General features: G+C 50.4%; 1 protein-coding gene and 2 long non-coding RNA genes across 4 annotated transcripts in view; 2 read left to right on the plus strand and 1 right to left on the minus strand.

Annotated features, from left to right (window-relative positions):
- The first annotated feature begins 949 nt into the window (after positions 1 to 949).
- LOC117198624 (uncharacterized) lies at positions 950 to 8,381 on the plus strand. The gene is made up of 2 exons (XR_007479527.1): positions 950 to 7,749; positions 7,833 to 8,381. It is a non-coding gene; the product is annotated as an uncharacterized LOC117198624 (long non-coding RNA).
- Positions 8,382 to 13,031: 4,650 nt separating this feature from the next.
- LOC117198630 (uncharacterized) lies at positions 13,032 to 18,341 on the minus strand. Its single transcript, XR_007479528.1, has 2 exons — positions 15,538 to 18,341; positions 13,032 to 14,209 (listed from the first exon to the last, which is right to left on the minus strand). It is a non-coding gene; the product is annotated as an uncharacterized LOC117198630 (long non-coding RNA).
- Positions 18,339 to 27,005, plus strand: part of CHCHD6 (coiled-coil-helix-coiled-coil-helix domain containing 6) — a 125,387-nt gene continuing 116,720 nt past the window's right edge. For both annotated transcript variants that reach the window (XM_012538938.3, XM_033416084.2), the window contains exon 1: positions 18,339 to 18,497. In XM_012538938.3, coding sequence (XP_012394392.1) covers positions 18,411 to 18,497 — 87 coding nt within the window. In that variant the 5' untranslated portion in view covers positions 18,339 to 18,410. The remainder of the gene's footprint in view (positions 18,498 to 27,005) is intronic.

Raw genomic sequence — 27,005 nt, forward strand, 5'->3', positions numbered from 1 at the left:
GCATAACGGATCAAAAAGACCCACATGACGGCAGCACAAATTTTCAGAATATCAAGGATAATGGAAATATCCTACGAGCTTCCAAAAAAGGTGGGTGCAGGGGGGATGCATCTGGCATCAGACGCCTCACCAGTAACTCTGGGTGCTGGGGGGAAAAGGAACACCACCTCTAAATTTGTGAGGAACATTAATTTTGCACCTAGACATCTAGAACAAGCCAATGTTTACAGGCAAAGTAAAGGTGTTTTCAGACATAGAAGGACTCAGGAGGTTGACCCTGCACAGAGCATTTCTCAAGAAGTTATTTGAGGCTCCCCTTCACCCAAATGAGGAGCTAATCCTGGAAGAAATGCTCCAGGAGGAAAAGGTGAGTCCACCCTAGGAGGTTACTGAATGGAAGCCGTTGCAGGAAGCCAATCCGCCATCTCACAGAGCAGTTGTTTCAAAGAGAAGGAGGAAAATCTTCAGGAAAAAACCGGAGACTGGGCAGCAGCCCCCTGCTGCCCCTCAGTGCAGAGGGCTCACCAGCCCGGCCTCTGCGGACACCCAAACTTTACCCAGTCTGTAAAGTTTCCTTAGTGGGAGGATGCTTTCCTATCACCGAGCCCCAGAAGGCAGAGAGTGGGGGAATAACCCAGAGATGTGGCTACCCAGCTGGGTGACATTGTGTGGGTCCAGGACGGGCAGAAAAATAAAGGCAGTGGGTGTGTCAGTCAGCTGTTGCTGCGTAAGGAACCATCCTTCATCAACAACCCTCAGTGTTGCTCGTGATCTGAGGTGGCAGGGTTCTGCCCTCCTGAGCTGGGCTCTGCAGGGCTTGCTGCCGTGCCAGCTGTGAGTCAGCCCTGAGTCAATGTGCCGCCTCACTCCTCTCCATGCAGCTTCCTAGCACATCCGGAGATTCAGCTGAGACAGCTGGGTGACTCATCCTGCAGCAGGCAGGCCCAGAGATCTCTGAGAGACAGGAAGCATGCAAGGCCTCCAGAGGCCTTGGCTGGGAACCAGAACACCTCTTTTGTGACTTCCTGTCGACCAAAGGGCCAGAGGGAGGTACCCTGCCCTTCTAGTGACAGGACGGGCTGCAGTACCATCACTGAGGACATGCACCCAGGGAGGGGACAAAACCGGGGCTTCTTTTGCCAACAGTCACCCACGGGGAAAGAAAACAAGGATTTCAGAAGGTAGCAGAAGGGGACCTCTCTTTCTCGGTAGGCTCTCTTTTCCTTTCCCCTGTGCACGGGGCGCGAATGGACCATTTCCTCCGGCGGTACTCCGGGTGTTCTGAGTCGTTCCGACTTTGCTGTGCTTCTTTCCGTGTTTTCCACACGTGGAGGAGCCTTTGGTCAGCCCAGCACGGATCCCCTGAGCCAAGGGACCCACCAGAGTGGGATTCAGGTCCCGCTGGAGCAGAGATTCACTCTCCCCTCTCAGGCACGGAGGCAGCAGAGGGTCAGGCTGGGTCTCTCAAGTGAAGGGAGAGCTGCACACCCCCGCCCGTTTCCTGGCCTTGATCTTTCCAGAAAGCAGCCGGGAAAGGTAGGGGGGAGATCTGAGTCACGGAAATGCCTGTTCAGGCGGAACCTTCTGAATTTCTTTAAGTTACATAAACGGAACTCGGGCCGGCAGGTCCGACTGCTTTTTTTTTTTTTAGAAAAGGTGTCAACAGTTTCTTTGCCTTGGAAATGCCTACGCTCCAGAGTCCTTAGTAAACAGTCAGGAGGGGATGGTGGCATATTCGCACCGCGGCCCCCAGCCCTCCAGGGAAGGGGCGGAGGACGCTCTGCTGTTACTGAAAGCAGAGCCTCTCGCCGACAGCGCGTGGCCTCCCTCAGGTCCCAGCGGGAAAGGCGGCCCCGGCCCCGAAGGTAACTCCGCGGGGAGGGCGGAGCCCCCTGGGGGAGGCCTGCCCACCGCGCCAGCCCCGGGTCCCCGCGGGGAGACGTCGGCCTCAGGCCCGGAAGGTACCGTTCCCGCACGGCCCGGGGGATTCTTGGACAACTGGGCCGGGAAGGGTGCGGCCTCAGATGCAGAGCCGCTGTCAGCCAGAGCGAGCGGCGGACTGGAGCGCAGCGCGGGACCAGGGCTCGCCGGCCGCTGGGCGGACCGGCTGCGCTCTCCGCGGTCGGTTCCCGGAGGTGATTCCTCTGCCGCAGGCGCGCTCATCTGTCAGCGCCCGTGCAGCAGGGCCCGGGGCCTGGCACCGCTGGAGGATTCCTGCCGAGATTCCGCGCGTTCCGAGGCGCGTCCGCCTGCCGAGCAGCGCCGCAAGGACGGCCCCGCGTGGGGGCCCGCCCGGCGTCACTTCTGCGGCCGGCCGTCAGGTGGCAGTGGCCGCTCGGGAAGCAGGCGGCGCGAGGCGCTTCCTCTCCGCGCACCTGCGCGCAGGTGCGTCCCCGCCGCCCGCGCCGGCGCACCTGGGCGCCTCGGGACCGCGGGGGCCGCCCCCCGCAGGATGTCTCCCCGTTCAGCAACCCTCGCTCCGGGTCTGGATTTCTCCTCTTAAACAGGTCAAGCCCGTCTCGAGTTCACGGAGGAAACAGGTATGAGCGCATGGTGTTCCATAGAGCAGAAATGCCTAGTGTGGACTCCCTAATGAACCGGAAGAGCAGAGGCGTGCTGTGCTCTCAAGGAATGTCCTGGTCGGCTACCGAGAGCCCCGCCCTTCGCAAGAAGGCATGTGCACAGGCAGCGACGTGAGGAAGGACGGACAGAAAGTGTGCTGCCGCTTGGCCTGTATTGACTCATTGAAACCTCACGATAGCCTTCTGATTCTCTGAGCTACTTGGCTTGTCCCCATTACACAGACAAGGAAACTGAGGCCCAGAGAAGTCGTGAGTTGCTGGAGCCCACATCTTACTAAGTGGCCAAGGGAGATGCAGAATGGAAGGCGGGAGGGGTGGGGCTGGGGAGGGGCGGAGACAGTGAGCGAGGGGCGAAAAGGCAGGAGAAGGATGCCCGCCAGGGGCAGCGTGGGATCCCGTCCACAGCCCCCAGCTGTAGGCGGCCCGCATGGCATCGCACCTCTCCCCAGAGGCCTGGGCAGGGAGATGCCACGCCCTCTGGGAGCCGGGCCCAGGGCCCCTTGCAGACAGTTTTGGACCACACTCTGCCATCAGCCCAGACTGTGACATGTTCTCAGAGCCCTTGCACAAACCATAATTTGTAACGCTACACTTGTGTGGTTTTCTGATTGTCTGGCACACCCCCTCCCCCAGAGCGGACGGGCGGGGAGCAGGCCATGTGGTCACCACTGTGTCATCAGTGCTGGGTGTGTGCTGGCACGTGGCTGACACTCACGGAAAGTAGGAGTGAAAGCAGAGAACAGAAGGTCCACCCTGGCGAGGGTGCAGGATGGGGGCTCCGGGGGTGCGGTTTGCACTATCACCTCTTGTCTCGGCCCCTCCTGTCTCAGGCTCTGGCTCTCTCCTTGAACACGTCTGTGTCCTTTAGCACACGGGAGCTGGAGGGATGCTCGCGGGTTGTAGACAGCGCTCAGAGAACAAGAGTGAACGAGCTGATGATGGCTCTGAGGCCACATCCTTAGCTGCTTTCCAGCCGTGAAATAATCGAAGTGCAGCCACCCCGTTTCCCTGGAAGGGCTGTCCCAGGAGCGTGAGTGGGAGGTGACAAAGCTGGCTGTGTCCTGGGGGGTCACTCATCGCTCTTTCCCTTTTCCTCCCAGGGACTGGTAATGGCCTCATAAAACTGGAGCCTGCACGTTGGCCTCTGATCTGGTTCCTATTCATTTGCAGGAATGATTTCACCTAAAAGAATTCACTTTATTCCTCACCTGTAGAGGTGTCGTCTGCTGGTTAAAGATGCAGAATAATAGTTTTTGGCGATATGGCTGCTTTCTGCAAGTTCCAGTATCTAATTTGGAAGAACAGTAATTGTCGATTGTTAGAATCCTGCTGGTTTTATTTCTTTATTTTCTTATCTTGCAGCATGATTTGTGCTTCCTGCCTTTAAACTGTGATGAGCGAGAATCCTCTGAGAGGAGGGGTCTGTGTGCTCCTCCCTGCTTTTGCCATTCTCCTTTTTTAACAGCTGTAAGAATTAGCGTCGACATAAATTCAGCCAACAGGAATGTGTACATACTACTGCTTTGTGGATCTGACAAATGGTAGTAGTGGGCAGCAAACCTGTAGAATAGAAAACCTATGAAACAGGCCTCAAAGCACCATTCTTTCGTCAAGTTGTAATGAAGGATATCTACAGACTCGGGGAAGAAAACTCAACCAACCAGGGAGTGTGGGTGAATTTCGTAGGTCTGGCAAACAAGCTGTTTATAACACACATGAGACTGAAATTCTAAGTTGCAAAGCTATCAAGGCTGGGCTTGGAGGAGGATCTTGAGTTTTCTCCATTTACAAAGCCTGTGAATTTGGTACTGTACTGTATTTATCCCAGTCTCAGAGGAACAGGAGACACGGAGCCTGAATCTTATGAAATCCAGAAAGGGGAGGACTTGGGAATCCGACTAGTGGCATTTGGGGCTTGTCCTGCAGGAGTGGGGCGGGGTTACAAGTTTCTGTCCGTCCGACTGAGAAGCTCTGGGCCAACCCCACCCAGCCCACATGCAGGTCTCCGGGTGGCTGAGAAAGGTCAGCCCTGAACACTCTGCAGCACGCACAGGCGCCACCTGGGGCCAATGTCCTTACTTGCCTCCCACGTTCACCTGTGCCCATGCTGGGCTTTCCCGTTTTTCCCAATCCTTCTGCAGATGGGTCAACAGATGTTATTTTCTTGACTCCACCCTTGGACTTTGGAGGGATTTCCACACGTCCTAGCTTTCTCCTCCTCTTTCTTCCCCTAGGGGGGACACCTCAACCTAACTTTGACTCCCAAGGACCCACCAACCAGTTCCCTTATGGGCCCCAAGCCAACCTGTAAACCAGGGGTGAAATGAGCTACCATTTTGGAGCAGTGAGAAGGAGTGCCCGGGAGGGGAGAGAAAGGAGGGTGGAAGGCAAGCGTCTGTAGGTTCGAAGGGGCCACTATTCTCACCAGACACGGCTGACGTGAGCCCCTCTGATCGGGCTCCATTTCACCACCAGTGCCGCTAACTGCTCAGATCTGTTTGCAAATCTGCGTGATGATTCGAGACTGGATATGAGTAATGAGAAAGGCTTTCCATCGTGTTCTCTAAATACTAACACTACAAAAGAGTGAGGGATCAAATTTATAGAGACAGCAGGACAGGAATTTTGAATAAGTATAATTGATGGCTTCAGAGAGATGCACAAGGATATTGCCTTTGTAAAAAAAAAAGATATTAAAAACTTGATTGCTAAATTAGGAAAAACAAAAGCTCAGTGGATGGGCTGAAAAATGGAATATTCACATTCTAGGAAACGTAAGTGAGGGATTATCATAAAAGTACAAAGAGATAGAAAGCGTGAAACAAAAGTCAAGCGACACGAAGGACAGAGTAAGAAATTGTAAAAGCCATCAAGTAGCAGTTCTGGAAAGAAAGAATAGACAGATTGGAAGGGAAGAGATTTTCCGAGAAGTGATAGAGGAAATTCCCCCCCAAACTGAAGAAATGCAGGGATGCTGAGACTGATGGGCCCCTCAAGAGATCAGCATGACGGTAGAGCAGTATCTTCAAAGTTCTGGGTGAAAATCACTTGGAACCTATAACTTTATATGAAGCCTAACTATTCAGTATTACAAGGCTATCATGCATTGTGAAGGCAAAATAAAGATATTTCCAGGCATGAAAGAAGCCAACCATTTAAGGCCCACAGACACTCTCTAAAAACAAACAAATGCTGGATGGTGAGCTCTAGCAAGAATAAAAACGATAGGGTACAATGGTGATCAAATAAAACAATAAAAGCTATTTTTTTAAGAGTAAATGAGTGTTGTCTGTTTAAAATAAGACACTTTAAATAACAACGTGATACACCACCTGGAAAAGTGACAGCGTCCTCAAATGCTAAACAGCCGTGCCCTGTCCTGGATGTGTATCCAAAAGGAATGCATAGATACCTGTTCCAAAAGGCAGATGCTAGAATGTTCACGGCGGCGTTGTTCGCAACACCCACACATTGGGACCAACACAGATTTCACCATCGTAGAAGAAACCACCTGTGACACACCTGTAGAAGGGACGAGGAAAGCACCACTGCCACGTGCTCTTGTGTGGAGGAGTCTCAGAGGCGTGAGGCGGAGCAGAAGAAGCCATACACAAAGGAACAGACACTGTGATTCAAACATACAGGTTGAGAGACTTCACACACTGAGCGGCGGTGACGGAAGTGGTGCTGTGGTTTACCTGTGGCGGCAATGATGGGAGGCTCAACAAAGGCTTATCGAGAACTGGCGATGTTCTGTGCCCCTCTGGGTCCTGTTTGCAGGGATGTGTTCACCTTGAAAAATTCATCAAGTTGTACGCTTAAGATGTGGGCATGTAAAGTATGTCTTTATACTTTAATTTAAAAAATGATCATGGAATAAAAATTCTAGGAAACTGGTAAATGGAGCAGAGGGAAGTAGCACGTGTTGTCTGACTTGGGGTGATTTAACTACAGATAGTGTTTTATAATATAACCTTAATTAAGTATTTTTAAAGGGTGAAAAAAATTTTAAGAAAATTTAGTCGGTATAACAAAATGTAAGAAAGGGGAGAAAGAAACAAAAAGTATAACACACAAAAATAAAAAAAAGATGGAACAAACAATTCTAATAATATCAGTCATCACAATAGATGTGGGTTAAATTCATTAATTAAAAGAAAAAAACTCTGGCTGGATAAAAGTACAAATTATGTGAAACATATCTAAAAGAAATAATCCAGGAAAAATGAAAGGAAAGAAAATGCTAATAAAACAAAAAGATGGTCATATTAAATTCAGATGAAACAGAATTCAAGGTCAAAACATTTAATAATAAAAGAAAGGGGGGTTTCCCTGGTGGTGCAGTGGTTGGGAGTCCGCCTGCCGATGTAGGGGACACGGGTTCATGCCCCGGTCCGGGAAGATCCCACATGCCGCGGAGCGGCTGGGCCCGTGAGCCATGGCTGCTGAGCCTGCGCGTCCGGAGCCTGTGCTCCGCAACAGGAGAGGCCACAACAGTGAGAGGCTCGTGTACCGCAAAAAAAAAAGAAAGAAAAAAAGAAAGGGGTATGTCATGCTGAAGAAAGGGAACAATCCACAGGGTAACTAATGATCATTTTACTGCACTTAAAGCACAACTTGAAAATACTTAGAGCAGAAACCTGTCAGAATTACAAATAGAAAGAAACTAGATCCTCAATGTCTTGGCGGGCAATTTTGACAAAACTCATAGAAATGAATAAGTAAAAAGAGGATTTGAATAAAATAAGTAATGAGCTGAATCTAATTACCATTCTGCTCAACTGGCAGAGATTATATATTCTTTTAACCACAAATGGAATATTCTGGAAAACTGACCTATGCAAGGCCGTTAAGGAAATCTTAATAAACTTCAAAGAGCTGCTATTACTTAGGTTGATTGAAATAGGATAAAACTAGAAGTTAACAAAAACATTTTAATAGCTCTTGAATTAAAGGGAAAATTAAAGTATATAATGTATGAACTATTTAATGTCTGAACAATCACAGATGCACCATATTACAGAATCTGCTTTTCTGCCACAGCAATACTCAAAGGAAAAAGTATGACTTACATGCATTTATTAGAAAACAAAAAAAGATTGAAAATAAATGAACTAAACTTTCAAATAAAGAAACTATTTAAAAACCATTTAAACAATCCAAAAAAGTAGAATGATGGGATTAAAGCTAAATGAACTAAACTTTCAAATAAAGAAACTATTTAAAAACCATTTAAACAATCCAAAGAAGTAGAATGATGGGATTAAAGCTAAAGTAGAAATTAATAAAATACAAACAAAAGCAATGCAGCTGGTCCATGAAATAGATGTTTCAACAGATGAAGAGACAAAGGAGGAGAGCTCAGGAAAATAAAGCTATATGCCGGTCTTCTTCATAAACACGGGCGCAAAACACTCAGATAAAATGCCGTATAGAACGGAAACCTGAGTGCCATACAGACGATGGGGTGCTGCCCATAAGCTCACTCTGCCTAAGAATCATTCTATCCTTACTGCAGCCTCAGCGTATATTCCCGGCTCTGCTTTCCTCTCTCCCTCCTCTCTCCCACCGCCCCCATCTCTCTCTATAATTGTGTATACATCTATCTATTTTTCATCTATATGTCCAGCTATATGTCTATTTGTGAGTCTCTTGGCCTCTGTTCTCGAATTTGTCTTTTTTCTTTAGTTTCACATTTTTAGTTTCTTTGTGTCTAGATGTTTGTGTGAAAGTGTCTTTTTTCCACTTTCGTTTTTAACCTTTTTTTGTTTCTCTCCCTTCATTAAAAAAAATCTCAAAAATATGTAAATGTTATGTTTTTATTAATTGAATGTGTTCCGTGTTTTTCATTTTAAATTATGATGAACAGAACATTTTTATAGTATTATATTTTAAATTAAATTGATTTTTATTTTTTAAAAATTAGCAAATTCAGTTTGGCAGTATATTAAGAGACATCCCAAGAACGCAGGTATGTGTTCAACTTTAGAATAAAAATCTACCGGTTTAAATCACTGCTTTTCTAGAGTACAAGAAAGATCACATAACTATTTTCATAGAGAACAAAAACACTTTTGAAAATATTCAACATATATACTTTCAAGATAAAAAACAAAGCAGCTAGAAAATTAGGTTCTTTCTTAATATGATAAAGGGCATTGAAACTCTACAGTAATCGTCACCACTTGATAATGAAATAAAAAGAGTCAGTGTTAGTATCATTGTGCTATTCAACCTTTTTGTTGGAGATTCTAGCCAGTACTATAATACGAGGGAAAATGTCATTAATACTGGAAAAAAGGAACAAAATTGAGATTATCTGCAGACCGTAGGATGATCTACCTGGAAAATTCTCAAGAGAATCTATTGGCAAAACCAATAAGAGAGTTTAACAGTGCAGCCACATATAAGATCAGCATAGAAAAAATCAATAGCTTAATTACATACTAGCAAAAACCAATTATAAAATGAAATGAAAAATGAACTCATTCTTGGGCTTCCCTGGTGGCACAGTGGTTGAGAGTCCGCCTGCCGATGCAGGGGACACGGGTTCGTGCCCCGATCTGGGAAGATCCCACATGCCGCCGAGCGGCTGGGCCCGTGAGCCATGGCCGCTGAGCCTGCGCGTCCGGAGCCTGTGCTCTGCAATGGGAGAGGCCACAGCAGTGAGAGGCCCGCGTACCACAAAAAAAAAAAAGAAGAGCTAGCTATATCAGCTCTCCCATAAATTAATCTATAAATCCAATGGAACCCCAGTTGAAATCTCAGATAGACTGTTAATGGTATATGACAAGATGATTTCTTTCCCCGAGAAGGGAAATCTCCAGAGGTGGTCAAGAAAAGTTAAAAGAGAAAAACAATGGATATTTGGATATCCTTGTCAGATATCCAAATATCTGATAAAGTTATAGTAGTTAAATCAGTGGTGAGTTGCCATAAAAAAGCTAAAGAATAGAGAAACAAATCTAGCAGTGTACTATGTACATATGGAAAATAGTGTATCATGAAGTTGGCTTTTTAAATTCAGTGGCAAAACAAAATATTCAATAAATGATAAAGGCTATATATAAAATCTACATAATTGGTTATTTATATGAAAACATTCTGTCCAGCATAATCCCATAGCATAATAAAAAATAAACTGCAAATGGTTTTAAAAGGTAAACGTTAAAAAACTGTTTACAAGTTCAGTAGGAGATAATTCCTTACTAATACATAAAATCTACAACCCAAAAAAGAGCATGAATTAGATATTTGAATGAAAAAAGTTTAAACTTGTTTGTCAAAAAATGACCTACAGTTAAAAGACAAGTGGTAGATGGGAGAAAATAGAGCATTCGAAAAGAGGAGTGACATCTAGAGCATATAAAAGCTCCTGCAAACCAATAACGAAAGGACCCAAACCAAAACAGAACAAAAAAGCAAGGTGGGCCAAGTATATGAGAAGGTGATTCACAGATAAAAGAATATCAAGGACCAGCACAAATGTAAAGATGCTTAGCTTTAGATATAGTAATAGTCAGAGAATTGCAACTAAAATTAAAACAAAATGTTCTTCTCTATCACACTGGTGAAAACCTGGGAGGCTATTTTGAAGCTCCATTTGCAATGCAAACACAAGGCTTCTACTTAGAGGGTATTTTGTTTAGCATGGCTGAGAGGGGTGACGGAGATGATGGGAGGGAGGTAACGGTCCCCCCCAACGCTCTGGTGTGGCCGCTGCTCCGTGTGGGACCTTGAATGCAGAAAAGGCACAGCCTGCTCTGAAGGAGCCTCCTGCGGCTGCTCAGAGCCCACGGGGCACTCCCCGGTCGGTCCCTCCTTCCCCTGCTAATAGACGCAAAAGGCTGGAAAACCATCTTGCCAAGTAGGCAACCAGCTTTACCACTGAGCTCTCTGAGGAATCCTGTCGCTTTGTAGCTCTTATTACAGCCCAGTGTTATTTCCTTAAAGTCTGTGCGTACATTTTAATGATTCATAAAACTCTGTGAGAGTCCCATGGTGGGGAGTGGGTGCAGCTGCAGGGGGTGGAAGGGATCGAGAGTGGGGCAGGGAGCCAGTACCAGGACGGCCTGCCCTCCCCCACCCCAACCCCCTTTCCCAGGCCTTCACCCCAGCTCCCAAGCCCCACACCCAAGGGCCAGGCAGGCCACGCTTCAAGGGAGGCGCCACAGCCAGGTGGGACGCTAGAAAGGGCTCTGGCTTCTGAGACGTTTGGACCAGGGTTCAGATCTCATGTCTGCCTCCTTCCTGCTGTGTGACCTCAGGCAAGCCACGTCCCCTGTCTGAGCCTCGGCTGGCAGGCTTCTTTGGTTGATGCGTGGCACAACAATAACTAGTGATAACTGAGCGTTTCCTCTTTGCCAGGTATTGTTCTGGGTCCATGACATGTATTAACTCATGCAATCCCACATCAGCGCTACAAGTAGGGCTTATGCCTGTTTTACAGATGAGGAAACCGAGGCAGAGGGAGGTGAAGGAACTTTTATGGAGACCACACGGGCAGCCGAGCTGGGACTGAGATGAAAATCTTCACTCTTAACTACTCAGTTTCTTGCCTCTCTGAACCTGGAGCAACTCGCTTACCAGCAGGGGAGCCCATTCAGCCAGTCAGTGACTCAGTCACCGATGCCTTGAGCGCCGCTCCGTCCCAGGCCCTGTGCCAGGTGCCCGGAATTCAGGGATGAATGGAGCAGACACAGTCCCTCTGCTCCGAAGCTTCTATTTGGGGAACTGTGCGAGTTGTGGGTGGTACTGGCTGGAGACCAACGGTAAACAAACAAGCAGCAAAGATCCCGAGAGTCTTTTCAGGAGGGAAGAAAATAAGACACAGCAGTGTGCGGTGGGGGGTGGGCCTGGCTGGGGAGGCGGCATCACGGGCGGGCGGGGCCGCAGGGGCAGGTCCAGGTCTGCCGGCCCCCGAGGCCCCCGTGGCGGTGCTCAGGCTGCTCCGGGGCCCCGAGCTGGGGCAGGGCCAGGAGCAGGGCCAGAGCCTGTGCTGGAGACGGGAAGCCCAGCTCAGGTTACAGCCGTGGGCGGGCACGTGCGCACGCATGTGTGTACCTGCGCGTGCGTACCTGCGTGTCCGTGCGTGTGCGGGGGAGGGGCGCGTAAGGACAGACTGATTCGCCAGGAGGCTGCAATAGGCTGACCGGACTCCGCTCCGGCTACGCCGCCACAGTCCGTGGCCCACGCGGCTTTGCTGAGCCAACGTCGCTCTCTTCCCACTGGGCTCGCAGCGCCCACGGTCCGCGGCCGCCTACGCGCAGCAAGCTGCCCTCGGGAGAACCGCGACAGGGGGTGACCGTCCTGGGGAGGCGCTGGGGCGCAGGCTCCCGGCGGCCGGTGCGCCCTGTCCCTCCCGGGCACGCTCGCGGCGAGCGCTATGCACGCAGCCGCCCGGTCCCGAGAGAGGCTGGAAGGGGTGCTTGAGCAGGGGCACCGTAAGGGGGCTGCTTACCGGTGCCGGCGGCTGGTTCCGTCAGGCCTGGGGAGTGATCGGCGCAGGTTTAACCTGCCGTGGCCACCCTGCCCCCTCTGCCGGGGCAGGCCCTGGCTGGCGTGACCAGCGTGACTCCAGGAGAGACTGGCTTCTGGGAGAGATTCCTTTGTGCTGAAAGGGAGAGCGCCCTTCCGCAGCTGCTCCCTCCAGCTGGGCAGACAGAGGTGGGCGGGTGTGATGCTCCGAGCCCAGGCTGGCATCTCCACACCGACACCGCGAGGGGAGATGCGGCCAACCTGCTGGGCAGGCAGATGGGAAGAGCCTCCATCCTCCACGGACCCGGACTGTCTGCACTGAGTCCCCCACATGGAGAAGCACAGGCTCCAAGCAGGCAGGTAGACCTCAGAGGGGAGAGGGGAGAGCTGCCACGGTGTCACATGCCGAATCCCCGCAGGAACTTCTACCCGAGTGTCACGCTAATGCCTGTCCCTCCCTGTGGAAGCACAAGGCTGGAGACAGGAGGTTCCCGGACCACCACTGTCTGCAGGGCAGGGCAGTGGGGAGGGGGCTGCAGTCTCCTTCAAACTCAGATATATGGTGGTGAAGGGCAGGCTGTGCTTCAGGGCTGGGCCCTGTCATCAGCCACTATCTCCACAGCTACTGCAAAGAGGACCTCCACTGAGGGGTTGCAGAGAGCTTCCCAAAGCACAGCCCCCAAGTCAAGAGTCTCCCACTGCCATGCCTCAGGGTAGAAGGACATACCCAGCATTCAAGGCCTCTGTCCCCAAGATCCAACCAGCCTTTCCGGAGTTTTCCCCGCCACAGCCCATTCTCCTCCTACTCAGGGCCCTGCCACTTCCTTCCCTAGGGCCACCGTTGGCCAACTATCCTCAAAAGGGTTCTTACTGATGGTCCGAGGATGGATTTGGGGGACGTTCGTTGAGCCTGCTTGGGGCCAGACACAAACTCTTTGCACGAAACTACCTAATCCAATTCAAAGGCACTGCTGACTGAGGCAAACTTTAGTGAAAATGTATTACATGGAAAGAAAGAGAGGTCCTGCCATCTATTACTGAACAACATCTATCCATCTGCCACTTGGAATCATAACCGCCTTTCCCAAGTTTCCTCTTCAACCAGGTTTCTGCGTTCCTTGCTTCACTCCAAACCCCACTCTCCTTCAACGGAGCTGGCTCTGCCCCTATCCTCCACCTCTCAGGAGCCATCCAGCTCACAGTACGCTCAGCAAAAGCCTCAGCGCGAGCCCAAACATCCGGAACGCTACAGATGGCCCCGCATCCAGCCACTCTCGTTTCCCAGGCCTGTAGGGGGTGGTTACCAGGGCCTGAATCACCCCCATCCTACAGATGAAGAGCCTGAGGTTCAGAGGTGGAGAGTCACAGAAAACTAGGAGATGCTCCCCAGCACCGGGGCCCCACTCCCTCAGTGACTCCTCTGGGTGGCTCCCAGGCCGTGGGCCCACCCGAGCCTCCTGCGTGAGAGTATCCGTCACTCCAGCCCCCTTCTCATCAGGGCTCCACTCCTCCCCAGTGGTCTCCAAACTTTAGCCCAGAGGAAGCGTGTCTCGGCACACAGCAAAAGGGAAAGGCAGGCAAGCGACGAGCAGCAACAACTTGCTTTCAAAGGTACAAACATGCCTGCGTCGCTGGGTCACAATCGTAGCACCCAGGAAACACCTTCGTGAGACAAGATCCATGGAACATGGTTACTGTGTGGCAGAAGACGTGTGCATGCTGTCATCGCGACACCTGTGCACAGAATGGACTGTGATTTTGTCCCAATGTGATCTTTCAGCGTCTGGAATTTTATTATCAGTACATCTTTCTTACGTGGACCTTCTCAGGAAACAGTAAGGAGTCAGTGAGCTGTTCATTCACCAGTTGTGCCTGATGGTCTAGTGTTTAGATGGTGCCTTTCTCCTTCTACTCACAGAAGACAGCACTTCCCCACTCTTGCAGGTGGGAGGGGCAGTGGGCCTGAATGGCCAGTGGATGTCAGTGGGGGTGACAGTTGCCGAGGCAGGGAAAGCTGGGGCTCCGTTCTCTAGGCTCTGAGGCTCACTCGTCCTGCTGAGTCAGCCGAGGAAGCCACATGTTCCAGATGTGCAGGCAGAGAGCCTTCTCTGGTGGCCGGGCATGCCATGTCCCGCACAACCACGTTTTGCCTGAGTGAGAAATAAAACATTGGGTTAAACCTCCACCTCAAATATTTTCAACTTCTACTTAGGTATAATATACATATTGTAAAATGCTTAGATGTTAAGCGCATGGCTTAGTGAGTACTGATAAATGTATAAACCATGTAGCCACTATTCCAAGTTTTATTTTCCTGTCCCTTTCTAGCCCCCTTCCTAGACAACAGTGGTTTTTAGTTTCCAGGATACAAGCTTTGTACTTCTTTGGCTAAATCTATGCCTAAGTGTTCTATTGTTTTTGGTGCTATTGTAAGTGGAATTGTTTTCTTAATTTCATTTTTGGATTGCTCATTGTGAGTATATAGAAATAGAACTGATTTTTGTGTATTGTTCTTATACCCTGCAACCTTGCTGAATTTGCTTACTAGCTCTGTTGAGTGTGTGTGTGTGTGCGCGCGCGCGTGTGAATTCCTTAGGATTTTTATATACAAGATCATGTCTTCCACAAATAGAGATCATTTTACTTCCTTTCCAATCTTTTATTTCATTTTCTTGTGCAGTGTTGAATAGAAGTCGTGAAAGCAGACATCCTTGTCTCTTTCTTGATCTTATAGGAAAAGCTTCCTTTTGGCTTTTAACATGGACAAAGAAAATTCCTTTTCTGACTTTTCTACTCTATCAGCCCATTTCTTCTTTTCTGCTTCTGGAGGATCCAATTTAAGAGACGCCAGCTCACACAACTCCCCCTCCCCCACGCCCTATACTGGTTGCCAAGTTACTTAAAAAAAAAAAAAACCTCTCAATAATAATAGCTATTGCTGAATGAGTTCACTAAGTCCAAGCTCTGGGCAAGCACTCCATGTAATGGAAGCACCACTCTTATATCAGGAAACTGAGAGGCACAGGTCTAGCAGGAGGCAGAGCTCAGCCTTGCATCCCATCTCACTGCTCTCTCTAGCACTGACTGCACTGTTCTCCGGGTACCACACTGCTCAAGAGCCATCTGACCAGATCTAGGTCACACGGTCAGCTCCAGCTACAAAGGAGAAGGGAGTCCAGAGAGGGAAGTATTTTTAATTTCCCCAAGTGCAGAATTTTATTTCCTGATTATTATTCTGAAAAATTTCAAACCCATAGAAACAGTGGAAGATAAAATGGATTCCAATATACATATTTCACCTAGATTCACCTATTGTTAACATTTTCCCCTGAACCATCTGAGTGCAGGTGGTAGACACTATGACACTCCCCCAATACGTCCAAATGCATCTCCCTAAAACAAGAAAATTAACTTTAATTCAATAATGTCACCTAGGACACTATTCCACATATAAAACTTTCCCAATTGTTCCAAGTACCTTTTTATAGCTTTGTTGCTGTTACTGTCATTTTAATCCAGGATATAATCAAGATTCACGGCTGTGTCTCATTGTTATGCTTCTTTCATGTTTTGAAACTTGTTTTTTTCACGACATTAGCCTTCTGGAAGAGTCCATGACAGCTGTCTTGTAGGAGCTCACATTCTGGATTCGTCTGATTGTTTCCTCACGATTGGATTCAGGTCACGCATTTTTGGCCACGACACTCCAAAGGGGACACTGTGTGTCCCTTACATCTCCTGGGGAGGGGCATCACGTCATGCTGTCCCACTCTCTGTGATGCTAAGTCCAGCCACTTAGTTAAGGAAGTGACCTCCAGGCCTCATCAATGTGATGGTTTTCTCTTTATGAGTGTTCAGCAATCTGTGGGAGACTTGGGAGTTGTCACTCAGCAGCTTAGGATCCACTGATTTCTGTGATTCAGTTAATTCACTGAGGGTCACAAAGTGGCGATTTTTAAATCTCACACTGATTTGCTGTCATTCTTTTGTAAAGAAGACCCGCCCCCCTTCTTTACATCCCCTCTCTTTTAACGCATGGACTATTGCATTGTTTAAAAAGTTAAATATGTTATAGGTTCAAACTGTCAAATTGCTATAATGCTCAAGTTGTCCCAAGTTTGGCCAGTGGGAACTTAGGTAGCAATTCTTCTAACCAGACACGTTGTTACACCTAAGGAAGCTGGGTTCCGTCGTAAGGAAGGAAAGAATGGGTACTGGGCAGCAAATAGTGGGCCTGTCTTAACACCTTACCTCCCCAGAGTCTCCATTTCCTGGGCCTTAGCCCGGGGTAATACTCTCTCAGGATGGTTTCCAGGACTAAATGAGTTGGTCATGGATTAACTGCATGCAAAGCATGTGTGTCTGCATCATAGAGCCCGGTGCCATGAAAGTGCTCAGAAACCATGAACTTCTCTTCCCTTTCTCTCCTCTGCCACTGCTTTTACTAAAATCCTCACCCCTGGGCTTCCCTGGTGGCGCAGTGGTTGGGAGTCCGCCTGCCGATGCAGGGGACGCGGGTTTGTGCCCCGGTCCAGGAGGATCCCACATACCGCGGAGCGGCTGGGCCCGTGAGCCATGGCCGCTGGGCCTGAGCGTCCGGAGCCTGTGCTCTGCGGCAGGAGAGGCCGCGGCAGTGGGAGGCCTGCGTTCCGCCAAAAAAAAAAAAAAAAAAAAAAAAAAAAAATCCGCACCCTTCTTTGGATTTATAATGTCACTATCTTCACCTTTTTGCACTTTGGTTTTCTTTTCAGGGAAGTAGGGATACACGACTTGCTGGGTTGTCATGAGGCTCAGCTATGCTGGTGTCAGTGTAACCCCACTCTCAGTCTTGTGGGATTCCAATTCTCTCCCAGGAGTTTGCACATGGTGGGAGCAGGGGAGACCACACACAGTCTCATAGTCACCTGTGGCCCTGACTCTTGTTTTGATGAATTAGTCCAGTGGTTAATTATTTCATCAACTCAGAAGTGAAATCCATCCCTTTCCTCAATTTTTATAACCCCTTCCACAGTCACAGGATATTCGGGAGACCTTGAAAAACGTGAGGAACATGAAATAGATGCTAAAATTGCCCCATCCGGCTCGTGAGGCCATCCCCTGGCTGCTGTGGGTGTGGACTGCTGAGAGCTCACAGATGCCCGCTTCACTGGGCTGCCAATGACCGAATGCTGTGGGGAACAGAAGGCCAGTCCCCTTGCCTTCGAGCCGGGCCAACTCTAGACATAATTTGTGCTCCAGAGCCCAGCTCCGACAGCATCTCAGCTTTCTCCTGAGGCACTCCCCCAGTAAACCATTTGCACCAGAATCCCCTACTCAGGCTCTACTTATAGGGAAGAGATGGAGGAAGATTTCCAAATCTAAGTATTTTGAAGGAATCTGGCAGATGTTCTTGTTATCCTAGAGGATAAAAATCCTCTAGCGCCCCCCTGCCATCCTCCCCCCCACCCCCGGTGTCCACCGTCTTCTTCACCCAAGCTGCTCTCATCTCAGAGCATCTCACTTTTTCTTCCACCCTCTGCTCCTCCCCGCCTCCCTTCCAGGTTCGAAAAGGCTCCAAATGACCCTTACTATTTCATGGAGCAGTCGGGGGTTCCCCAGTTCCAGATCCCAAACTCAGCTCCGGGCATACTGTGGCAGATCAACGCGAGTCAGCAGCTCAGAGAACAAAAGGGGGCTGGGTTCAGGTGGCCGAGGCTGTGAGCCGCAGTCACCGCGTCCATCACACGTGTGAGCCCGCGAGACAGGCGTGAACACGACGCTGGATACACGGTGCGTGTCTCCTCAACGCCGAGGGCCGTGCACTGTCCTCCCCGGGCCTTTAGAACAAGCTCTGGCCCCGCCGACAAAGCCCTCTCCACTCTGACCTTCAGCCCGCCTCCGGGTCTGCTCTGCACCCTCCCGCACTCGGGGCCCGCGCTGGGCCCTCGCTCTCCTCCTGCCTCAGGGCCTTTGCACGGAGTTCTTCCTCCACCGCCTCCCCCACAGAAGGGCGCCTCCCGCCAGCTTCTCTCGTGGCACCGCGACGTCGCTGTCTTCCTCAGCGCCTTCACGCTCTCCGTCTTTTCACCGCAAACCTGCAGCGCCTCCGCCCGCCCAGCGCGGCCTCCTCGGTGGTGGTGTCCCGGTCACCGCGGCTACGCTCCTCGGCCAGCCATCTGGCCACGCGCCGTCTGGGCGCTGCGCCTCGTGCTCCTGGTCCAGTGGGCGGCCACCGCGAGACTACAGCCCCCACAACGCCGCGCGGCCCGCGCCGCGATTGGCTGAGCCTCGAGCTTCGGCCAATAGGACGCGGCCTTGTTGGCAGGTGGCGCCGGTCCCGTAAACGCCGGCGCGCCGGAGCCCCCTCCCGCCATGGGCATCACCGAGAGCCGCGAGGGCCGAAGGGCGTCCCTCGGGATGGACCAGGAGGAGCGGGTCCGGGTGCTGCAGGGCATCCGGGTGAGCGGGCGGCCGGCGGGCGGGCGTGGAGGCGTCTGCCGGCGCTCGCCGCGAGAGGGCCGCGAGTTCGGAGGGCGCCGCAGGCCTGGCCTCCTCAGGGTGGGAGGACGGACGGAGACCGGGGGGGCGGGGCCTCGTTACCTGGACCCCTGCCCGGGTGCGCCTTGGACGTTTGATCCTGTGCCCTCGCCGCCCGCGGACGCCCAAGCGTGTACGAGGACAACGAGCCGCCCCCCCTTGGGTTCCGGAGCCGCGCTGCTGACCTGACTGACCACCTCCCGTGCCAGTCCCCCCCAAGCCCCCGCTCCCTGTTCGCTGGCCTCGGGGCCTCCTTGTCCCTCGAGGTGCCGGCCTGCTCGGCTCGCGATCTCCGCACGGGTTGTGTTCGCGCCCCCAGTTTGCCTTATATCCGCTCTTGCGTTCTTGTAGTTCAGGTCTCACGTGAGGGTCCTTTCCTGACCATTCAGTCCAGAGTGCCTGCCCATCCCCGCGGTCGCACACTGGTTTTTGTCCTAGCGCTCGCTCATCTCCATTTGAAACTTCTGTTGATGCTTTACTTCTTCGTGTGTTTCCGACCGCAGTGTAAGCTGCTTGAGGCCAAGGCTCTTGTGTTATTGCAGACTCTATCCCCAGACTCTAGAGGCAGAATAAAAGCAGCTCACGCTTGAGTGCTTAGTGGGGGCCATGGGTTGTGCTAAACCCTTGACGGGTACCCTGTCGTTTAATTCTCAACAGCTCTCCGAGAGGTCGGATTCTGTTCGCCCATTTTATCGATGGGGGACAGGGTAGGCATTGAGACATGAGGTACTTATCCAGGGTCACCTAGGTGACAAGCCGGCGAGCTGGGATTGCGCTCAGCGGGACTCCAGGGACTGTTCATTGAGTGCTCTGCTTGCTCCTGCACCTCTGCCTTGCACGTAGTGGGTGCTTTGTAAACCTTTGCTGAGTGATTAAATGGACGAACCCCAGTGAAGCAGGCACCAGGTGTCCATGGGATGCACAGAGCCGGGCATAGGTGAATTAGTTAATTAGGGAGCTGCCTCAGAAAAGGACATCAGGGCACTTCCCTGGCGGTCCAGTGGTTAAGACTCTGTGCTTCCACTGCAGGGGGCAAGGGTTCGATCCCTGCTTGGGGAAGTTCCACATGCCACGTGGTGTGGCCAAAAAGAAAAAGAAGAAATGGGCATCAGGAGATGTGACTTCTAGATAGTTGCTCATTAGCTGTGTGACCTGGGGTGAACAGCTTATCTGCTGAGTCTCTATCACCACATCTTTTAAAAAACGGGGCAGGCTGTGATAATCCTAGGTGCTACCTTGGATAAGATGATGTGTGTGCACGTGTTTAGAAAAAGTACAGAGTGTTTTGTGGGAGCCTCTATTCTTAGCCTGCCTACGTAGCATATTTGGTACTTGCTAGGTGTTAACCAGTCTTGACCTGGCTTGGGGCAAAGTCAAAATGGAGAGAAGACGGCTCCGCTCACGCTGGAAGGTGAGAGGCCGTAGCCGAATTGGAATTTAGAAAGATGCCCCAAGCTCTGTGTGGGCGCTCTCCCGCTGTTGTCCCCTGCTTTGGAGAGTGTTGGAAAGTTCAGTCAGTCAGGGTCTTCTAAGGGAACGTCTGCTTTTTTTTTTTAACATCTTTATTGGAGTATAATTGCTTTACAATGGTGGGAACGTCTTCTAAGTGGACAGAGGAGCATCATCTCTTTTGGGTTTTATATCAGACAGGCACGTTTTATTTCTAGTTCTCTTAGCAGTTCTGCAAAGTACAAATTCTCTTTAAAAATGGAGAATCAGGCTTAGAGAGGTTAAGGAGTTTGCCCAAGGTGTTACTTATGGGACTTTAACCCAGATCTTTTTGGGTACAAGAAATAGCCTTTTCTCACGGCTCCAACCTACTCTGCATGCTCCCAGTGATATGCAAGGCAGTGTGAAAATTCTGTGACAGCCTCTAGCTGTCCTGACAGGGTGCTTAGTTCTACCAGAGATTGTTAAAACTAGAGGGAGCTTTGGGCAAACTCATCAGAGAGAATAAAGAACTTGTCTAGAGGCATACAGTTGGGGGCACTGCCCCATGTTCTGAGATCCCTTCCTTCCTTCCTTCCTTCCATCCTTCCATCCTTTCATCCTTTCATCCTTCCATCCTTCTTTCCATCCACTCGTGTGCCTGTTTTGAGAGAGGGAGACCAGAGAAAGGAGGTGATGGCAGTGCAGTGTTTGATGTAAGGTTTTTCCTGCTAGCAAAGTGACTCGAGGGTTGGGAAGTCCACCTTGTCTTTAAGCAGATGAGTGAAAATCACTAGAAAAGATCATTGGTTGAACCAAACGAGAAGTTAATTTAATAGAAGGTATAGGAGGTGTGTGCCAAAGAAGAACATCTGCCTGCTCCTTCAGAGAAAGTTAAATATTCTTTTTTATTTTTTAAAAATAAATTTATTTATTTATGGCTGCGTTGGGTCTTTGTTACTGCGTACGGGCTTTCTCTAGTTGTGGAGAGCGGGGGCTATTCTTCGTTGCGGTACATGGACTTCTCATTGCGGTGGCTTCTCTTGATGCAGAGCATGGGCTCTAGGAGCCCTGGCTTCGGTAGTTGTGGCTCGTGGGCTCTAGAGCACAGACTCAGTAGTTGTGGCGCATGGGCTTAGTCGCTCCGCGGCATGTGGGATCTTCCCGGACCAGGGATCGAACCCGTGACCCCTGCATTGGCAGGCGGATTCTTAACCACTGTGCCACCAGGGAAGTCCAAAAGTTAAATATTCTTAAAGACCTCTTGTATTTAATCCCCCCGACCTGGTCCTGGAAAGCATTCTAGTTTCCTTAAAATGAAATGCCAGGACCTTGCTAGTTTGCACACTCATTTGCATAAGTTTACATAGTGAATTCAAGCCCTAATTCCGAGGAAGGTAAAAGAAATTTAATTAATGCAAAAAGCTGCAATTATATTCACCTCTGTTTTTCAGAGCAAGCATGTGTGAAATACATAAAGATTTCATTTCAACCAGTGTGTTTCATTTCATCCTCCAGTAAGAGGAGGTACACACGTAGCCACAACATCCCGTGTGTGACTGTCCCCTCTGCCCCTGCACAGCCATCTTTGGTGACTCAGCTGAAGTTGGTTGCATGTCAACCTGCAGACCCCTGGCTGTTCTCCAGCCTTTGCCTCTTCTATCCACTCGGTTCCCGCTCCCCTTCCCAGGTCGCTTCCCGAGGCTGCTGCTCTAGCTGTGTCCCCAGGCTCGTTTCACCCTCAGGGCTATACCACCTTTACCATCATTCATTGCCACGGGAGGCAAGTCGGGACCACCGCTGAAGGGAAGATCTCGGAGGAGGTCGAGGGACACAAGGGACAGCTCCCCGTGTGCCCACACCAGAGAGGCCAGGCGTCCCCGACGTGTGGGTACCGCTTCACCGCCACCTCAGCAAGCGCTCACTGTGAACTGGGCCTGGCCTGGCAGAGACTACAGGGGACAATGCACAGGGCCCTGCCTCATGGAAGCCTCATCCCAGGAGGGGGAACTGACCAAGAGAAAGAAAGACGAGGCAGAAGAATAAGAATTGCAAGCGCCACGAAGAAAACAAAAAGGATGCGGAGAGCGATGGGGCTTCCTGCGCAGGTGGGCTGGCCAGACAGTGCTGCTTGGATGAGCTGACGGTGACGACGGGCCTGGGCCAGCGGGGAAAGGCTGCTCTGCTCTGGGCTGAGTAGTCTCAGGGCACTGCGTCACCTGGGCCCCAGGCTGACCTTGGGAGATTTCATCCCCATGCAGAGGTGAGGAAGCAGGTTCAAGGGGGTGAAGGAACCCCCGGTCACAGCTAGTTGGTGGTAGAGCAGGAAGCTCAAACTTTCCGGCTCCATAGCTGTGTGCTTGGCAGCCGCACAGAGGTTGGGATGGTGGAGGAAGTTGGCCAGGTGATGAGGCTAGACGGGTGATGCAGGGCTGTTCACACGTTTCTCTGGAGGCGACATTGTGGTTCTCTATTCAGGGGTGGAGCTTTGGAAAGATTTTATCTGATGATAGTGACTTTTTAAAAAATGGCTTTATGGAAAAGTATTTTACATGTAAAATTCACCATTTCAGGGTTTTTTTAAAGCAAATTTACAGAGTTGAGCACAGTGGGATTTTAGAACATTTACGAGGCCTCAGAAGTTCCCTTGTACCTATTTGCAGTCACTCCCCACTCCCACTCCCAGCCCCAGGTAACCGCTAAGCCTTCTGCCTCTGTGTGGTTTGCCTTTTCTGGGCATTTCATGGAAGTACGTCGTGCGTCTGTCACGTCCAGTTCCCTTCACTTAGCACCATGTACTTGGCGTTGGCTCCTGGACGTTGTGGTATGTATTAGGAGTTCCTTTTTATTGCCGAATAGCATCTCATCGTATGGATATGCTGCACTTCGTTTATTCAGTCAGACTGACGGGTATTGGAGTTGTTTCCAGTTCTTGACTATTATGAGTAATGCCGCTGTGAGCATGTGTACATAAGGTTTTTTGTGGTCGTTTGTTTTCATTTCTCTCGGGTAGATAACGTAAGAGTAGAATTGATGTGTCATTCTGCTTATGACTTCGGTGAATTATTAGGTTTAACTTTTTGAGACGCTGCCAAACTGTTTTCTGAAGGGGCTGTACCGTTTTACATCCCCCTCAGCAGGATATGAGGCTTCCGGTTTCTCCACACCCTCACCAACGCTTGTTATCATCTTTTTGACTATAGCAATTCCAGTGAGTGTGAAGTGGTACCTCATTGTGGTTTGAATTTGTGTTTCCCTAATAACTATTCATGTTGAATGTTTTTTCATGTGCTTATTTCCTGCCCAGATATATTTGTTTTTTGGTGAAATGTGTATTCAAATCTCTTGCCCACTTTTAGTAGCTTTTGATGGGGTTGTTTGTCCTTTTTATTGAGTTATCAGCCCTTTATCGTATTACGATTTGCAGATATTTTCTCCCAATCTGTGGCTTGTCTTTTCATTTTCTTAATCGTGTCTTTGAAGTGCAAACATTTGTCATTTTGATGATGTTTAACTTATTTTTTTTCTTTTAGTGATTGGGCTTTGGCATCATATCCCAGTAATCTTTGCCTAACCCAAGGTTATAGAAATTTTCTCATATGTTTTCATCTAAGAGTTTTGGCTTTTATACTTAAGTCTGTGATCCATTTTTAGTTAATTTTTGTGTATGATGTGAAGTAAGCCTCTAAATCGGGTTGGCAAATCACTCTGCCATTTTAGGGTGAAAGCAGCCGCAGACAATATGTAAATGAATGGGTGTGGCTATGTTCCAGTAAAACTTTATTTATAAAATCAAGTGTTGAGTTGGATTTGGCTCGAGCACTAGAGCTTGGTGAAGTCTGCTCTAAATCCATCTTTTTTGTTTGAAATATTTAATTTTCTCAAACTACATTTGTTGAAAAGACTGTCCTTTCCCCATTTGAATTACCTTGGGACCTTGGTGAACATCAGTTGCTCATAAACATAAGGGTCTTGGACCCGGTGGGTTCCACCCTGGAGAGAGGTCACCGCATGTCTTCCACAGCAGCCCTGGTCTCCAGGATCCCACCTGCCGTCTCTGCAGAGCGTTGCCTGGTTCCACCCTCTTGCCTTCCTGCACTCCACCCCGGTCATCTCTTTTGTCCTCATTTGTGAGCTGTTGACCTCCGGGTTTTAAACACCCAGACCACAGGTGTCCCCATGCTGCTGGCCATGTCCCCCTGCAAGTCTCCTGGGCGCCTGTGATTCACTGCATCCCCCCACTGCCTCTCCCACTCTCCCTGTTCCTGACGTGTGAAGGTCCATCCAGCTGGTCCCCACGCAGGAAGCTGATCCCACGTGCCCTTTTTCTCTGCATCTGATGTCAACTCTTGTGTCTTCCCTTCCAGCTGCTTCTGTTTCATCCTCTCCTTTTTACCCTCAGGAACTCTTGATCTCATTCAGGCCCGCCCCACCTTCCCCTTGCCCATCTGACAAGTTGTTCTTTCTCCCAACATGCTTGCCTGCCACAAATCTGTACTTCCTGGCACTAGCAGGGTAATGTGTTTTTAAAAGGTACATTTTACTTTTGAGCAGCTCTCAGGCAGTGGAGATAAAATCCAGACAGTCCCGGTGGAGGTCCCTCCCTTCCAGGCCCAGCGGCCTCGCTCTCAGAGACGGCCCCCCCAGCTGGTGGTGTCAGTGATCGTTCAGGGTTAAAGCTGAGGTGCGACCCGCTTACTTCCCACCCATCCGCGCTTCCCGCTGTCTCCAGGTTCAATGCAGATTCCTGGGCCTGGCTCCCGAGGCCCTCTGTGTGCTGGTGCCACCTTCTCCTGTCGCCACCCGTCCCTCGGGGAGGACACGTGCTGCCGTGCTGTTTCGAGCTGTGCGCCTCTGTCTGCAGGGCTCTCTCTCCCTTCCTTGGCTAAATTCCTCCTTGGCCTTGCGACCAGTTCAGGGGTTCCCTCTGTGCTGTCGCTGGTCACCGTCCTGGGTGGGGGGAGCTCTGCCCCGTGAGCAGGACCTCGTCTCCTGGTCTGTGGCCCCAGCATGTGACCCGGAACCGGGCTCAAGTCAGCAAGATCCTCGCTGGGCAGAGGTTTAAGCTACTGGCTCCATATTTCTTGGATGAAACCATCAGCCCAGAAACTTTGTGGTATTAATCGACAACATTTAAAACTTGGAGGCGTTACATCAATTCAATTTTCAGTTTTTTGGGGGAAGAATTGAAAGTCTGGTCCACGTTTCCAGGGGGCGCCCCTTGGCTGGAGCTATGAAGTAGCCACCCTCTGCGGGGCTGTGCTGTCCTCCTGTCCTCGCCACGTTGTCCTGGCACTCCCGCTTTGCTGCCAGGCCCGCCTCGTTTGTTTTTGTCACCTGCCTGGCCCCGTGGGCGTCAGTGGTTGCCACCTTTCTAGGGGGGCCTCCAGGACTCTTCTCGTCCAGATACTCGGATTTAAATCTGTGGATCTAATTTCAGCTCACAGAAAACTGGAGGACTAGCCAGCAAAATCTCCACAGCAACAGCCGCAGGCAAAGCAGAGGAATCTTCTTAGAGCCACAGGAGGGCAGCGCCTCCCCGGGGTCAGTGTCTGGGCCCCAGGGGCCGCTGACAGACCCAGCTGGTCTGGAACATGCCGGTGCTCAGCCTGCGCGGGGGAGCCGTGGGCCAGGAAGCGCGAGAGCAGCAGGGTGCGCTCAGAGGGTGCTCGGAAGGCGGCGCGTGAGTGGCCGCAGTGGTGGCCATGGAGGGCTAGCTGGCTGCTGACTCGGGCCAGCGCCTTCCCTCGCCCTTGGGTCACGTTTGGGCTTGGGATCTCGGTGTGCCTCTCCGGCCTGGTCATCTGGTGCAGCCTCCCTCTCACACACGCCTTCGTCAGGCCCTCGGACAGGCCAGACTCGGCCCCTCTCAGAGGCTGTGCACTCGTCCTCCCCTCTGCTCGGAACTAGATCCTTTTTTCTTGGATCTCAAGATGGGATTGTGGCGGGGCCTCCCCCCTCCAGGGCGGTGGTCTCCTGTTAGTGCCATCTCTTCTGAGGGGTCTTCCTGCCACCCCGTGTGCACCCGGCCCTGCCGGACTGTGTTTTATTCTCTCCCAGCGCTTAACCACTAACATGCTTCACAGATTTTAAAGACACATATTTTTGAAATAGAGATCCCCTGTAATATTGATAGGTGGAGAAATCCACCTCTCACCCTTTGCCGTTAGTCCCCGTTTCCCCCCTCCCCCAAACCCCAGGCAGCCAATCTAGTGTCTGTCTCTAGAGATTTGCCTGTTCTGGGCGTTTCACACATGTATGCGGCCTTTTGTGTCTGGCTTCCTTCACTGAGCACGATGGTGTGGCCTGTGTTAGTAGTTCATCCCTTTCTATGGCTAATATTCCATTATTTTTATTCACCTACCCGTCAGTTGATGGATACTTGGGTTGTTTCTACCTTTGGCCATCACAGATAATGCTGACGTGAATGTGCACGTGCAACTCACTGTGAATGTGTATTTGCATTTGTCTTGAGTGGGTACCCGGGAGTGGGATTGCTGGGCCTAATGGTGACTCTGTGTTGAACTTTGGAGGAACTCGCAGACTGTTCTCCACTGTGGCTGCACCATTTATTTGCCACCAGCAGTGTATCAGGGTTCCAGCTTCTCCATGTCCTTGCCAGCACTTGTCACTATCTGACTTCTTGGTTATAGACATTCTAGTGGGTGTGAAGTGGTATCTCATTGTGGTTTGAATTTGCATTTCTCTCATGAGAATGAGAGCATCTTTTCATTTGCTTATGGGCCATTTGTGTATCTTCTTTGGAGAAGTGACTGTTCTGATTCTTTGCCCATTTTTAAATTCGGTTGTTTTTCTTTGTATTATTGAGTTGTGGGAGTTCTTTATATATTCTAGATACATGTCCCTTGTCACATATATGATTTGCAGATTCTGTGGGTTGTCTTTTCAGCTTACTTGATTGTGTCTTTTGAAAAACAAAACTCTAATTTTGATGAAGTTCAGTATATGTTTTCTCTGATTGCTCATGCTGTTGGTGGCATA

The sequence above is a fragment of the Orcinus orca genome, chromosome 10 (genome assembly GCF_937001465.1).
Source record: "Orcinus orca chromosome 10, mOrcOrc1.1, whole genome shotgun sequence".
Taxonomy (NCBI): domain Eukaryota; kingdom Metazoa; phylum Chordata; class Mammalia; order Artiodactyla; family Delphinidae; genus Orcinus; species Orcinus orca.